This window comes from Sardina pilchardus, chromosome 17 (genome assembly GCF_963854185.1).
Source record: "Sardina pilchardus chromosome 17, fSarPil1.1, whole genome shotgun sequence".
NCBI classification, from domain to species: Eukaryota; Metazoa; Chordata; class Actinopteri; order Clupeiformes; family Clupeidae; genus Sardina; species Sardina pilchardus.
The window spans coordinates 11,027,911-11,043,422 of record NC_085010.1 but is presented as its reverse complement, the minus strand read 5'-3'; the positions used below and the strand labels follow the sequence as shown (position 1 = coordinate 11,043,422).

Below are 15,512 nucleotides of genomic sequence, written 5' to 3'. Positions count from 1 at the left end.
AGGTCATGGAGGAGAGGAGTTGAATGTTAGAGGTCATGAATGGTGGAGGTCTTGGAGAACATTAATTGAATGTTAGAGATCATGAAGGAAATGAGTTGAATGTTATAGGTCAGTGTTAGTGGTCATGGAGGATATGAGTTGAAGGTTAGTGGTCATGAAGGATATGAGTTGAAGGTTAGAGGTTATGGAGGACAGCTGAATTGAATGTTAGAGGTCATGAAGGAAATAAGTTGAATGTTAGAAGTCAATGATAGAGGTAATGGAGGGTTATGAGTTGCATGTTAGAGATAAATGATAGAGGTCATGGAGGATATGAGTTGAATATTAGAGGTTGTGGAGGAAAGTTTGAATGACAGGAGTGTTTAAAGACGCACAGAATGGCCCCTCTGGTGGCCTACTATTCAGTGTGTGCCACTGGTTTTACTCAGCTCATTAAAAACAGGTGAAACCAATAATACATTCCAGATGAATAACTGAATAGAATATTGAATTGGCATTTAAAATGCATTAAAATAACGTATAGCAGTAAGAGTTGTAGTATAACATTGTTTTGTTTGTATCTATTCAAAACAAATACAATAGCATAAACAACATAAACCATAATTAAGAAAATATACACAAAAATGTAAACATACAAAGACAACAATGTTGAACATACAGGAGAAAAAGAAGAAAAAGTTATGTTTCTGCATCTTCCCTGATACAGGACAGAGAGGGGAGACATCTCCACTCACACAGACACATTCCAGACACGACAGGCAAGCAGGAACCATCATGGTTTGAGCTTTTGCTCCACGCTAACCGCTACACCAGCACAGAGCCGTGTCTTGGCCCAGGTCTGGCCCGAGATAAAAGGGAGCTGGATATGGACCACATGTGGGCCAACACCGGTTGCTGTCTTGTAATTGACTAAACAACTTTTAATTAAAACGCTCTAAACTGCTCTATATCGGCATTAAAACGACTGTGTTAAGAGCTTTACGGCAAACACATAATCTCATTTGTAGAAATTGCTGAGTTTTCCCTTATCAGCTTATTTCACTACTCAGTGTTATATATTCTCACCAATTCTCATTAACTCAATGTGCTGCCTTCTTTTGATTAGAAGCAATCCAATTTCATGCTTTTTAGCCAGAGGCTTCTGTACACTAATGGTGTTAAAATGCATTTAAAAACTCTAGGAAAAGAAATCAATGTTGGAGATGGCAGTGAAAGTTAAGGTTTTTCAAAGTCATTATCCAATTAAAAGTTTCAATCTTTTCAAAGGAAAAGTTGTCATGCCTAATGCAGCAAGTGAGAGCATTGTAACACTATAGTTTTGATGGTGGTGGAGTATTTTGTGTTGCCTGAAGAAAATGCAGTAACATCAGTGGTAACTTTTAGGCTACTCTTGCTTAATCTACAACTGTTCTGGTCTCAATTTGCATAACAATGGGTGCAGATTGCGTTCGGATACCGATTCTAACCGGTTCTAACTGGGTTCTTGAACAAAAATTCTCCCTGCCAACTACTGTAATGACGTTGATCATTCAGGGAAGGACTGGAGGCTATATTATGCAGTAGTTGCAAGTTGATTATTTCTCTCAAATGGAATGTGAAACTAACTAAGCCTGATATAAACTCACCTACATTTCCCACTGTGCCAGTCCATGCTTTGCACAGCAACATACAAGAGTTAATTTCCTGAATGGGATTGGCAACTGTCTAACTTTGACTCCCATATTCATCTTAGGCTCCCATTTTAAACAATCTCAGTTGCAGAAACTATTCCACACATGAGCCTTGTACGCAATACTACCTTGTCTGATTGGTTGCACAGCTCCACTTTGCAGTAAGACCTTGTTTGATTGGTTGCACAGCTCTATTTTGCAATAAAACCTTGTTTGATATGTTGCACAACTCCAGTGAGCAGTAAGATCATGTTTGATTGATTGGTTGCACTGCTCCAGTATGCAGTAAGACCTTTGTTGATTGGTTCGCCCCCTCCCCTCTGCTTTTGTATTGGGGGAGTTTAGGTCTCTGGAAAGGTAAGACGGGAATGGCTGTTTCAGCATGCAAGATACATCCTTTTGAAGCTTGTCTACCAATAGAGACAACTACAGGCTGCATTTGATTAATTTAATATTATGTGATAGCCATATTGTTTGGATTAAAGCGGACTCTGGTGTGGGTCTGTCTCTGAACTAGGTGGAATTTGTACGAAATCATGACCAAAATCCGCACCAGAGTCCTCTATTATCTAGGAAGAGAATAGCACTAGCCAGCACTTGGCAATGAAAGCATGTTTGAGCTTTATCTCTACGCTAACAGCTAGCCTAGCACAGAGCCGTGTTTTGGCCCAAGTCTGGCACGAGATAAAGGGTGCTGAATACAGGCCACATGTGGGCCAACACCGGTTGCTGTCTCGTAATTGACTAAATAATGAATTAAAATGTGTTGAACTACTCTAAATCAGTGTTAAAATGGCTATGATGTCGCTCAGTTGCAGAAACTATCCCAAACATGAGTAGTTCACAACCTTGTGGGTAGTACTACCATGTCTGATTGGTTGCACAGCTCTATTTGCTGTAAGACTGTGTTTGATTGGTTGCACTGCCCCAGTGTGCAGTAGGCCTTGTTTGATAGGTTGTACTGCTCCAGTGTGCAGTAAGACCTTTGTTGATTGGTTTGCCTCCACCCCTGTGCTTCTGCATCGGGGGAGTTTAGGTCTCTGGAAAGGTAAGAAGGGAATGTCGGTCTCAGCATGCGAGATACATCCTTTTGAGGCTTGTTTGCCAATAGAGACAACTACAGGCTGCATTTGATTACATGTGATAGTCATATTGTCTGGATGGAAGCGGACTCTGTTGTGGGTCTAGCTCTGATCTGGGTGGAATATGTACGGAATCATGACCAAAATCCACACCAGGGGTGCGTTCCCCGAAAGCATTGTAAGCCTAAGATGATCTCAAAGTCCCTCTTACGAGCGACTTAAGGTTTTCAGACTGTTTCCCAAAACCATCGTAACTTAAGAGCATCGTGAAAACACTCATAGATCTACGAGTGCTCCAGAGTTCTCGTTACTGACTAAGAGCGTCTTAACGTGTATGCCTCAGTGGAGTCACCAGCAGGATATGCAGGGGGATTACAACTAAGTTTACAGCTAAGTAATTATCTAACTAATTATCTAAATTATGTTACCATTCTATATTTTATTTACTTGTGATGATTCAGATTATAGCGTGCCAAATAGCATTTATTCAATGGACATAATGATGGTCCATTGAAACAGACAAAAATAGCCTACAAACAAGGTGTGAAACGAGACGTTGCCAGTAAGGTTTGGCATTATCTTTGTGTAGCCTTTATGTAGGCTATCTTTTATTAGGCCTATGAGGTAAAAACAGAGAAAGGAACATGTGGTTTTAGTCTGTGCTGCGACAAAATCTAAGCCTAGGCTATGTTATTTAAGCCTACACATTTCCTAATTTTATTATCGACCTCTCTCTTTAAACGTCTGCTTAAGTGACACCTCAAAATGTTATTTCACAGGCAGCACACCGTGCTCTTACAAGTAGGTTAGCAAAGAACTGGCATGAACGATGTATAGTAAGCTTGTTATTATCTTCCAACAAACAGAAAACGTGGCAACAATCTAATGTTAATTAATAACTTACGTATGTCTGTGTGTGGTATAATCTGGATTGCTTACATGCAGATGTCAAAGGTTGTCTATTTTCATATTGATCTTAATTAATGTATAGATCCGAAGTTCAGACGGTAGGCCTAGCTGTGACGTGCAGTCACCTGACATCACTATCAAATTAGGGGATATTTCAGAACTTTTAATATGGACAGCTTCCCTTAAGAGCATCTTAAGAGCAGTGCACGTGCATTCACGCTACGAGCATGTTCGGGAAACAGTCGGAAAAACCAAACGAACGATCTTAAGATGAAGCGCAGAAAACCCTCATAAGTGCGTCTATCCATCGTTGTTGGGAAACGCACCCCAGAGTCCTCTATTATCTAGGCAGAGCCAGCACTTGGCAATGAAAGCATGTTTGAGCTTTATCTCTACGCTAACAGCTAGCAGAGCACAGAGCCGTATCTTGGCCCAGGTCTGGCACGAGATAAAGGGTGCTGAACAGGCCACATGTGGGCCAACACCGCTGTCTTGTAATTTACTAAATAACTTCATTAAAATGGGCTAAACTGCTCTAAATCAGCATTTAAATAGCTATGATGCCGCTCGGTTGCAGAAACTATCCCACATGAGCAGTTTACAGCCTAGTGCCCAGTACTACTACAGTATATCTGATTGGTTGCACAGCTCTATTTTGCAGTAAGACTATATCTGATTGGTTGCACAGTTCCAGTGAGCAGTACGATTGTTGTTGATTGGTTGTACTGCTTCAGTCTGCAGTAAGGCCTCGTTTGATTGGTTGCACTGCTCCAGTGTGCAGTAATATCATTGTTGATTGGTTGTACTGCTCCAGTATGCAGTAAGATTGTTGTTGATTGATTTGCCTCCACCCCCTGTGCTTCTGTATTGGGGGAGTTTAGGTCTCTGGAAAGGTAAGATGGGAATGGCTGTTTCAGCATGCAAGATACATCCTTTTGAAGCTTGTCTACCAATAGAGACGACTACAGGCTGCATTTGATTAATTTCATATATGTGATAGCCATATTGTTTGGATTGAAGTGGACTCTGGTGTGGGTCTGTCTCTGAATTGGGTGGAATTTGTACGGAATCATGACCATAATCCGCACCAGAGTCCTCTATTATCTAGGAAGAGAATAGCACTAGCCAGCACTTGGCAATGAAAGCATGTTTGAGCTTTATCTCTACGCTAACAGCTAGCCTAGCACAGAGCCGTGTTTTGACCCAGGTCTGGCCCGAGATAAAGGGTGCTGAATACAGGCCACATGTGGGCCAACACCGGTTGCTGTCTCGTAATTGACAACTTAATTAAAATGTGCTAAACTGCTCTAAATCATCGTTAAAATGGTTATGATGTCGCTCAGTTGCAGAAACTATCCCACATGAGCAGTTTACAGCCTCGTATGCAGTATGTCTGATTGGTTGCACAGCTCCAGTGAGCAGTAAGATTGTTGTTGATTGGTTGTACTGCTCCAGTGAGCAGTAAGATCGTTGTTGATTGGTTGTACTGCTCCAGTGTGCAGTAAGACCGTTGTTGATTGGTTTGCCTCCACCCCCTGTGCTTCTGTATTGGGGGAGTTTAGGTCTCTGGAAAGGTAAGAAGGGAATGGCTGTCTCAGCATGCGAGACACATCCTTTTGAGGCTTGTCTAACAATAGAGGCACTGAAAGCATTTCTCCTGGCCTGCAACCCCACCTTCCCCCTGGTTTTCTCTTTCTTATATTTTTCTTTCTTTCTCTTTCTTTCTCTTTTTTTATCATCCTGTCTACGTTTTGTATGATGGTTTTGCATACAGTTTGGCTTTGCATTGTGTGTTTCGCTCCTCCTACTGACTTGAGATACTGTAAGTACTGTATGAGGGCCTGTCTCATTGAAATGACATATAACCTGCTTACACATACTGTACGTGGTGATCTAACAGCACTTTATCTTGACCTTGTGCCTCCAGTAATACCAGACATATCGTTTGCATTTTGACCTCTCTAACCCCCTGGCCACTCTAAGCATGCTATGGCAGCAGAAAACATATAGTATGCGAGTGTATGACCTGAACTTGAGTATGACCTTGAGTAAGTCCTTGGCCTTGAGTAAAGGTTTTAAACAGAGGCACGCTGTTTGGGGAAGCTCAACAAAGCTGGATGGTATGATTCCAAGCAAATGTGTTCCATGTATAACATCTTTCTTTCTTTTTCTTCCGTTCTCTTCTCTTTATTTTCTTTACTTGCTCTTCATTTTTTGATCCCTTCCTTTGTTACCATCTCTTGATAATTCTGTATTTATTTTCCTTTCATTCTTTCTCTTCCTCCTCTTATCCTTCAATCCTCCTTCCTTACATTTCATCTCTTTTCTCTGCTTTTCTCTCTCTCTCCCTCCCTCTCTGTATCTTTCTCTCTCTCTCTCTCTCTCTTTCTCTCTTTCTCTCTCTCAGTGACACGGAGGACCACAAGCCTCTGAAAGGCAGCCGTACGCCGTCCAACGGCACGGTGAAGAAGGACGACAGCGACGACAGCCTGGTGGACTACGGCGAGGGCGGCGACGGTCAGTTCAACGAGGACGGCTCCTTCATCGGCCAGTACAGCGGCAAGAAGGAGAAGGACACGGCGGAGGGCAACGAGAGCTCCGAAGCGCCCTCGCCCGTCAACGCCATGAACTCGTTCGTGTGAGAGCGCCGGGGGAACGCAGCAAACAAACAAACAAAAACAAAAACAACAGGGAGACAAACGATCGGACTCTCTCTGGACTTCACACTCACACACACACACACACACACACACACACACTCACACACATATTCACAGAGAGATATACATATATGTGCTCATTTAACATGGGAGAGGAGAAAAGAGAATTGGAAAAATGATCTTCTCTTACACACACGCGCACACACACATACACACACAAACACACACACACTCACACACATACATGCACACACACACACACACACACTTTGACATCCTTCATTGTTGCCAGGCTGTCCCATCGCCCTTGTACATCATGAACTCTTTTGTGTGACCTGACGCATGTAGAGAGAGACATGGCACCTCGTCTTCATCACACACACACATACACACACACACATACACACACACATGCACACACACACACACACACACACACACACACACACACACTCACACACAAACATCTCAAACACTGAGACACTTCATCTCCACCAGGCTGTCTCATCACACTGTGAACTCCTTCCCCCCACCCCCCTCACCACACACACACACACACACACACACACACACACACACACACGCACACATGCTCACTTTGCCAAATTCAAACCAGTGAACCGACCCCCCAGGTCCTCAGCTACAGTGACTGCGAGGAGGGAGAGTGAGAGGCAGGAGGGCAGTTTGGATGAAGAGCTGGAGGGAACAGTGTCTCAGACTGACTAGCTTCCTCCCAGTCTGCGCAAAGCTGAACGGGAGAGGAGCTTCTATTACATTGTCTGGATTTTTTTTTTTTTTTTTTTTTTTTTTTTTTACAAACATACAAATATATAGATGAGAATTATATATATGAGATAGTAATAATATATAAAATATATATTATATATATGAGCTATATTTTTTTTCGCCACATGAACTATCGGTAGTTGAATAGCATCACGCTAACACATTTTAGCATCCTTTAGCTTCTGCGGCATATTTCCCCATAGAGTTGAGCACTCCGAGGTAGCGATGTACATGGTGACCATGTTGATGCCTCCCTGTGGGGTTCACACTTGACTGTTTCACGCCACACATTTGCAAACACAGGTTATGCTGTTCTGTGTTTCATCATCGTCAACAAACAAACAAACAAAAACAACGACAGTAATGAAAATAACCTACTGATACGAAAACAGTATTATAATCTGTATTAATCAAAGGAAAAAGACAAGTGACACCGATGTCTTTGTGGACATTGTTGTAAAAATGTGTGACTTGATGTAAAAGCTATTACGATTAATAATATTATGTCTTATTTTGCAAGACAAAAGAGCTGTCTGTATATATCTATACTAATTTTCAGAAAACAAATCTATCTGTAGGACATCAGGGACAGGAGCTTGGCAGTGGCGTTCTCGCTGGGCCGGCACAGGCCCTCAACTGGCCCACGTCAGAGCCAGATGTGCTTTAGTCAGCTACTACACCGTGAGATCGCTCAGCGCTTTAGTCCCTGAAAACTGTGCTAGATACAGCACACACGCACACACACACACAAACAAACTATCACACACACACAAACAAACTATCACACACACACACACACATACAAACACACACACACACACACACACACACACAATCACACAGCATTATTACATAGAAGGACACACACACACACACACACACACTACTAGCGATTCAGCAAACTCGAAATGACACCCATGCATTCTTGTCACAAATGTAGCCTTGATGGATTTTCTGAATCTATTTTCAGTTAGGTACACTTTTTTGTTGTTGTGTTTTGTTGTGTTTTTCTCTCTTTTTTTTGAGCTTGCTGATTCTTTGTAAAGGTTTCATTTATTTTGGTCTCAGATGTGGACTTCCTGTTGCATTCCTCAAGCAGAGGAAGCCCAGGCAGGCAGGAGCCGGTTCTGGCCCAGACGCAGGCCGGATCTGGCGTGGATGTATGTGTCACGCCCAGGTGCACTCTGGGAAGAGAGAAAGTGGAGATTTGAGATTGTCTTGGCGAGCAGCAGTTATTGTTTCCTCTCATCAAATGTGGTTCATGAGAGCCCTCTCAACACCCCCCCACCCCATGCACACACACACACACACAAAGGCTCACAGCAATCCATACCTCACCCTTTCTCTCTCTCTCTCACACACACACACACACACACACACACATACCCTCTCTTTCTCACAATCATACAAACACACACACACTCACAAACACACAAACACACAAACACACACGTAACTTTACCCAGCCTTTGCCCAGCCTGTGCTCTATAGAAAGAGAGAGAGAGAGAGAGAGAGAGACATAAAGAAATGAACATGCATACACACCACAGCTGTGTATAGAAGCAGCCTCTTACTATAGAGGTTTCTCCCCGGCCTCGTTGCATGGTGACTAGTGCCTTTGTAGAGAACAGCGTTCTACGTTCAATCATTTAGACACCCCCTTCTCCCATGTCTCACCTCCCCTTGTGCTCATGCACTCAATCACACACACACACACACACACACATACAGACAAAACAGCAAGGAGAGATTCACCAATGTCGAAACGTTAAAGAGATTCACCGCCACATTCATGTACCATTCAGAGATTCTTCGTCTTCGTCACCAACCCAGCCTGCAGGCAGAAGTGAGCATGCTCTCATCTCAAGCTCTCATTGGCCGCATTATGCAGAAGGGGAGGGGCTGCTTCTTTTCTACCAAGCAGCTGCAACTACTGCCATTCTGACAGGTTAACTGCCATTGGACCCAGCCACCACAGGTGGCGCTATAATACAGGCTTCGGGGGACTGCAGGTGTGGGGGAAGGGGGGGAACCTGAGTTGGTGTCATTATAAACAACTTAAAGTGGGGATATAAAGTAAACGAGTACATACTGTAGGTCGGGGAGGGGGTCGTATAACAAATGTGGAATGTTGAATAACAAAAATAGCAGTTACCTATAGGTTAGGTTAGACAAACTCAGTGTGAACAATAATGTGTAAGTTGTTTTATTTCTTCACGTATAGCCATGCTTTTGTTTTGTTCTTGGGCCATGGTACTGCATGTTTATGAGTATTGCAAGCTTTGGAGTGTAGCGTTGTGAAGAGAAGCATTCTGTTCTCACCTAGTTACCAATCCAACACAGACATGATTGATTGGAGTGTGTATGTGTGTGTGTGTGTCTCAGCTGTGTCAGTGTGTGTCTGTGTTCACTGTATGTCGGTGCAAGAATGAAGAATGTGACACGTGTGTGTGTATGTGTATGCAAGTGTGTGTAGGTTTTTTCAAGACGACCGTATGTGTATGTATGTTGTCCTCGTGGGGTTGCACTCTGTTTGACGAAGCCCCAGATTTTTCTTGATTTAGCTTGTCATGACTTGCATCAAGTTTTTCTGTTTTGATTTTTTCTCTTTTAGTTTGGAGTTGTCTGGCTTTATACGTAATTATAGATATTTTGTTGCGATGTAAATATAACCTGATTAATTTAAGACGCGATGCCATACCAGTAAAAGAAAAAAAAAACAAAGAGAAAGAAAAATAGCCAACTTGAGAAAGCTTAATCTGCTACTAAACATGGGGAATGCGAAAAGAAAAAAAAAAAGTGAAAACTTTAAATGCGAATTTCAAGTGTTTTTTTCTTTACACCACTGTGCGTCTATGCCACTGTGTAAGAATTTGAAACTAGACAGCAGACGACTCGCGGCCCAACCTCAGTTTTGATCTGGCTCAGGTGTGGCCCGGATGCGGCAAGACTGGCTGAGGTCCGAGTCTGCTCGAGTCAGAGGTTCTCTGCTTTACCATACATTGTGTTGTTTGTGGAACCTGCTCCCACACTGGATTCACTGCCGACGTTGCTTATTTTGCTGTGAAAAAAAAAGAAAACATTGTTTTATACTATCATGGAGAGAAAACAAACACTCACACAACAATCAGCATTTATTTCCCTCTGCTCATACTTCTCATGGGGTGCACGAGAGAAAAGAAAAGTGATCAGTGCGCTTCTCGTTACCTGCTCTCTTGTTTGTCTCAGAAGGGCCACGTTCTTCTTTGTGTACCTAAAAAGAACACACGAGAACCCAGAAAACATGAGATCCTATCAGACTATGTGGCAGCATAATGGCACTGCATACTCCTTTGAAAAAGCCTGTTTTGTTTTTTTTCCCTTCTTTTTTCTTTTTTTTCCTATTTTCTTTCTTTTTTGTGAATGGTGTCCAATGGTAGGATAAAATATATGATATGATATGATATGATACAAACATTCTGGTGAAAATGTCAAAGCTACATAAAGCTTAGCATGAAAGGCTGTCAAATGGTTAACTCTATGATATTATTGCAAAATATTTTGTATTTTAAATGATAAAAAAATAAATGTTGGTTTCAGGATTTCACAACCAAACTTATCCTGCTCCTTTGTGCATTAATTCCAGCAGTCACATCTTTTTACTTTTTGTGATTTGTAAAAAAAAATGAAATTATTTGTGCTGTGGATCTTGCTCATGGTCACATTAGCGAATACATTTTTAATAAGCTATTATTTTTTGCTTTATTGACTACATTTCTATAGTGCTTTTCCGCTCACTTAAGCGTTTAACGATATCATGCCTCACATTCATCTATTCACATGTCAGTAGCATATCAAATGCATGTTATTCCTTTCAGATGGTAGTTTATCCATCGAGTGTCTTTCAAATGAAATGGGAAATGGACTGCATTTATACAGTGCTCTTCGACTCCCCCGAACAATCAACGCCTTAACTATTTCATGCCTCAAAGTAACCCATTTACTCACACACACACTGATGACCGAGGCTGCCATTGCAAGGTGCCTACAGTACTTGCACATTGGGAACACTTTGGGTTTCAGTGTCTTGCTCGAAAAACGCCTCAACAGGCTCAGGATGAGTCAGGCTGGAACCGACAGCCTTTTGGTTGCTGGAGGACTCCTCTGCATCCTGAGCCCTCGCCACACATTTAGGGTTTAAATGGGCACCTTGCCCATCGTTTTAATCCCAAACAGATTCTATCTATTTATAATTCCTAGTGTGCGGAATACTCTCTCCTGTGTTTCATCCTAGCATCCTAGCATCCTGGGGGGGGGGGGGGGGGTACTTATACACCATATTGCCAAAAGTGTTCGGTCTGGTCACCTGCCTTGACTCGCATATGAACTTTAGTGACATTCCATTCTTAATCCATAGGGTTGAACATGACGTTGGTCCCACCCTTTGCAGCTATAACAGCTTCAACTCCTCTGGGTCAGTCTCCTCATCCAACATCAGTGTGTGACCTCACAAATCCACTTCTGGAAGAATGGTCAAAAATGCCCATAAACACACACCTAAACCTTGTAGAAAGCCTGTCTGTAAGAGCTAAAGTTGTTTAGTTAAATATATTTAAAATTCAAACATGTGAAGACCTTATCTGTCAATGACCCCCGCATACAAACACAAACACACAAACTTACACACACACACATACAAACTGCTTTCTCATGACCAGGGTCAGGGGATTACGTTCTTTTTACCCATAATTCTATGCTTCTGGGATGTGTCGTTGGTCCTCTTATCCTTTTCCCGGAGATTTATCTGATTTGACATCGCTGGCTGGTCTGGACAGACAGAATCATCACATTCTGCAGGAAGAGGCTCTGTCAGCGACAGACTAGTCTCATACCACCACCTAGTGGACTAAAAGTGATTGGCTTTTCATTTATTTATTTCAACAGCAATAACTCTCCAATCCATCCGTGGATTTGGTTGAGATCTTTGTCTGTCTGTCTGTGTCTCTCTCCTTCTGTATCTGTGTGATTCGACAGACTCATCTGAGATTAATCTCTCTCTCTCTCTCTCTCTCTCTCTCTCTCTCTCTCTCTCTCTCTCGCTCTCTCTCTGTACGCAGCCTACACCACCACCAGCAGGCGCGTTAAAATGCTTCAAATGCACTCTAGGTTATGCTAGGCTACTCCAAATCATTTACTAATGTTTCAACTCAAATTCGAAATAAGCTCTTTAGGATAAGCTTTTAGCGTATTTTCATTAGTGTATATAAAATGTCAAGTAGCCTAGATGTCATTCAGTTATAGCCTATACTCCGTTGTTGCAATGGTCTGATACATACAGAAACAAACATGTTGAAGCCTGCTTGTGACTTAACGGTATTTGCGTGACTCCAAACTGCTTCTCTCAGCATGGGCGACTACCGGCTTAAATGCTAGTTGATGCTCTGGTGGTACCCGCGTGCAGAACACTGATGGCATCTCCTTCATCCAATAGTGTCTCGGTCTCCGCTCTCCTCCACCGATGCCATTCATTCGCTCTCGTCCAATAGAAAGGTGCAGCCGGGCCGGTGGATCCGCGGGCTTGGTTGTGGAACTATGCGGTTCTGATCCAGGTGCCTATTTGGTGGAAGTGTTGACAGGATTTTAATCGTAATTTTCAGGTAAGACTTAACGCCTGCTCCATCCATCAGACCGCGTTTCTTGAGCTATTTTGAAGAATATGATCGCTACTTTTTCCAAAGTAGACTTGGGAGTTTTTCTTCCTTGCGCCACGCCGTCTGACAGGAGAGCATCGGACCCGTCCCGGGGTACCGCAATGCAGAACAGTGAATTATTGGATAATCCAGTGTCGGTAACAGAGTTGCTCAGTCATGGCTGATGTCACATAGATAGGTTACTCTGGGTCATTTTGCAGAAGCGTGTGCACATTTTGGAACATACAGCAGGTTCCGCGCATTGCCAAAAAACATTGTGATGCAGTATTTCGGTTGACATGTCTCAGTAAATTATGATGTTAGGCGACTGGACGAATTTGTACTGGTGTGCGGCATTCTTAAATACACACAGGATGTAGCGCACGCACACATTGTATTCAATGTCATTTGGCTGCGCAAGGACGGGCATGCTATATTCGCAGTGGGTGGGACAGGTTATTTTGGGGTTACTTCTTAGCCTTTCGCAATACGGAATGGGAAGCTAGGTGAGGTCTACACTGCACATGTGTGACACTGAACATGGGAGGTACTTTCTCATTGCAACTTTAATATAACTGTAAAACGCACTGGGAATAGCGTCGTTTCAGTTTGCTGCGTAAATGTAACGTGAGTAACCTACTGTTGCCTAGACAGGAAAGCATTTTTTGTGCTTATCATACATTTTCCACAATTCCAATCTTTATCACACACAACCACACACAACCACAGACAACCCCACACATGCGCACACACACACACACACACACACACACACACACACACACACACTAAAAGAGCTCTCTCTGTCTCTTTCTATTTCGCACCACACACACACACACACACACACACACACGCACGCATGCAAACCAAACGCACACACACACACACACACACACACACACACACACACACACACACATACACATGCTGTCAGTCAGCTTAAAACAAAACACTGACCTAAATCTTCTGCCATGGTCAAAGGGGAAGGCACATCCCCCTGGCTGGAAAGAGATTACCGGCAACACTGCTGCTTGACACACACACACACACACATACACACACACAAACACACACACAGACACACACACTGCTGCTTCACATCCACACCCACACACACAAACACACACACAAACAAACACACACACACACACACACACACACACACACACACACACACACACACACACACACAGATAAATTGATCATAGAGAATATGGGACAGAAGAATGCCTACTGGCTGCATCTGGTTACATTCAGGCAGGGCCGGACAACAAAGATGCATTAGCAAGCAGCTTAGCGTTTTGTAGCGTACTGTGTGTTACTTACAACCTCTGGAACAAATCTCCCCCACTTCTGGGCCGGATCTCACCCACATCTGGGCCGGATTCCAGCCATGCTCAGGCCAGATCTGGACCTGATCCACCCTACTGTTGACTTGGCTCCCAGCTGGGAACAGCTGTGTGTGTGTGTGTGTGTGTGTGTGTGTGTTTTTTGTGTGTGTGTGTGTGTGTGTGTGTGTGTGTGTTGTGTGTGCTTTATACGCTTGATGGTGTTTTAAGTCCTCACCGTCAACTTCAAGGCAGCGATGCAACCATCGACTTCAAGGCACCTAATAACCCTAACCCTTGCCTAACCCTAGTGCCTTCCATTCAGAGGTGCCTGGAATACGATGTACTGTAGGGGGCTTAAAACACCAAAAGCTTTATACAACTACCCTGATGCACTTCCTGGTTGTAAGGTAGCCAAGTGTCCAAGAACTGCATCGTATTCAGTCAAATTGTCAGTGAGTGTCCAACAGCAGGTCTACTGAGCATGGTGCATTGATTGATTGCTTTGGCTTGAGTGACAGTAAGGGCACTTGACGTTTTACAATCTGTTGAATTTGAATCAAATTAAGATGAAGTTGACTGGAATTTGAGGCCTGGTGTCTGGGCAATGTCTTGTCCCAGCATCTTGTTGTTGATATTGAACAAGCAGAACATCTCTTGCGTCTAGGCTATATATATATACAGTATAGTATACACACTATATTGCCAAAAGTATTGGGTCACCTGCCTTGACCCCCATATGTACTTTAGTCACATCGTATTTTTAATCCATAGGGTTTAATATGACATCGGTCCGGTTGCTCTTCAGCTTCAACTTTTCTGGGAAGGCTTTCCACAAGGTGTGTTGAACCCCTCACTGCTCCCCGAGTGCTGTTGGACAGGCAGCTCACTGCTCTGGGTTAATGTGCACTTCACCTCATTGTGTATTCACTGCATGCTGTGTGTGCTCACAAATTCACGAATTGGGATAAATGCAGAGAATGAATTTCCCTCACAGGATCAAAAAGTATATACTTATGGCAATTTTCGATCATTCCTCCAGTAGCTCTTTTGTGAAGTCACACACTGATGTTGGACAAGGAGACTGGCTCTCAGTCTGCTCTTATTCATCTCAAAGGTGTTCAGTTGGGTTTTGGTAAGGACTCTGTGCAGGCCAGTTACTTAAACATTTATGACGTGTTAACATTACATTCTGTGGGTGTTGTCTCTACAATAGCAGGCTGGGAAGGGGTGTGTGCAAGGATGGACTGGGACCAAAAAAAAAAGGCCCGGGACTTTCTTCCACTACCAGTACACGCGCGCATACACACACCCTTTCTGTCTCACATACTTTGCCAGTCAGGGTATTGCGTTCAAAAATAGGTGGTCACATTTGACAAAAATGCAATTTTGATTGGGTGCTGCTGAA

The 15,512-nt window shown here is 43.1% G+C and overlaps 1 protein-coding gene across 1 annotated transcript in view; it reads left to right on the top strand.

Moving 5' to 3' along the window:
• Nucleotides 1-10,705, top strand: part of nrcama (neuronal cell adhesion molecule a) — a 29,763-nt gene extending 19,058 nt beyond the window's left edge. Inside the window, exon 21 of the mRNA XM_062517452.1 lies at nt 6,069-10,705. Within this exon, the coding sequence (XP_062373436.1) occupies nt 6,069-6,303 (235 nt within the window). The 3' untranslated portion in view covers nt 6,304-10,705. The remainder of the gene's footprint in view (nt 1-6,068) is intronic.
• Nucleotides 10,706-15,512: the final 4,807 nt, after the last annotated feature.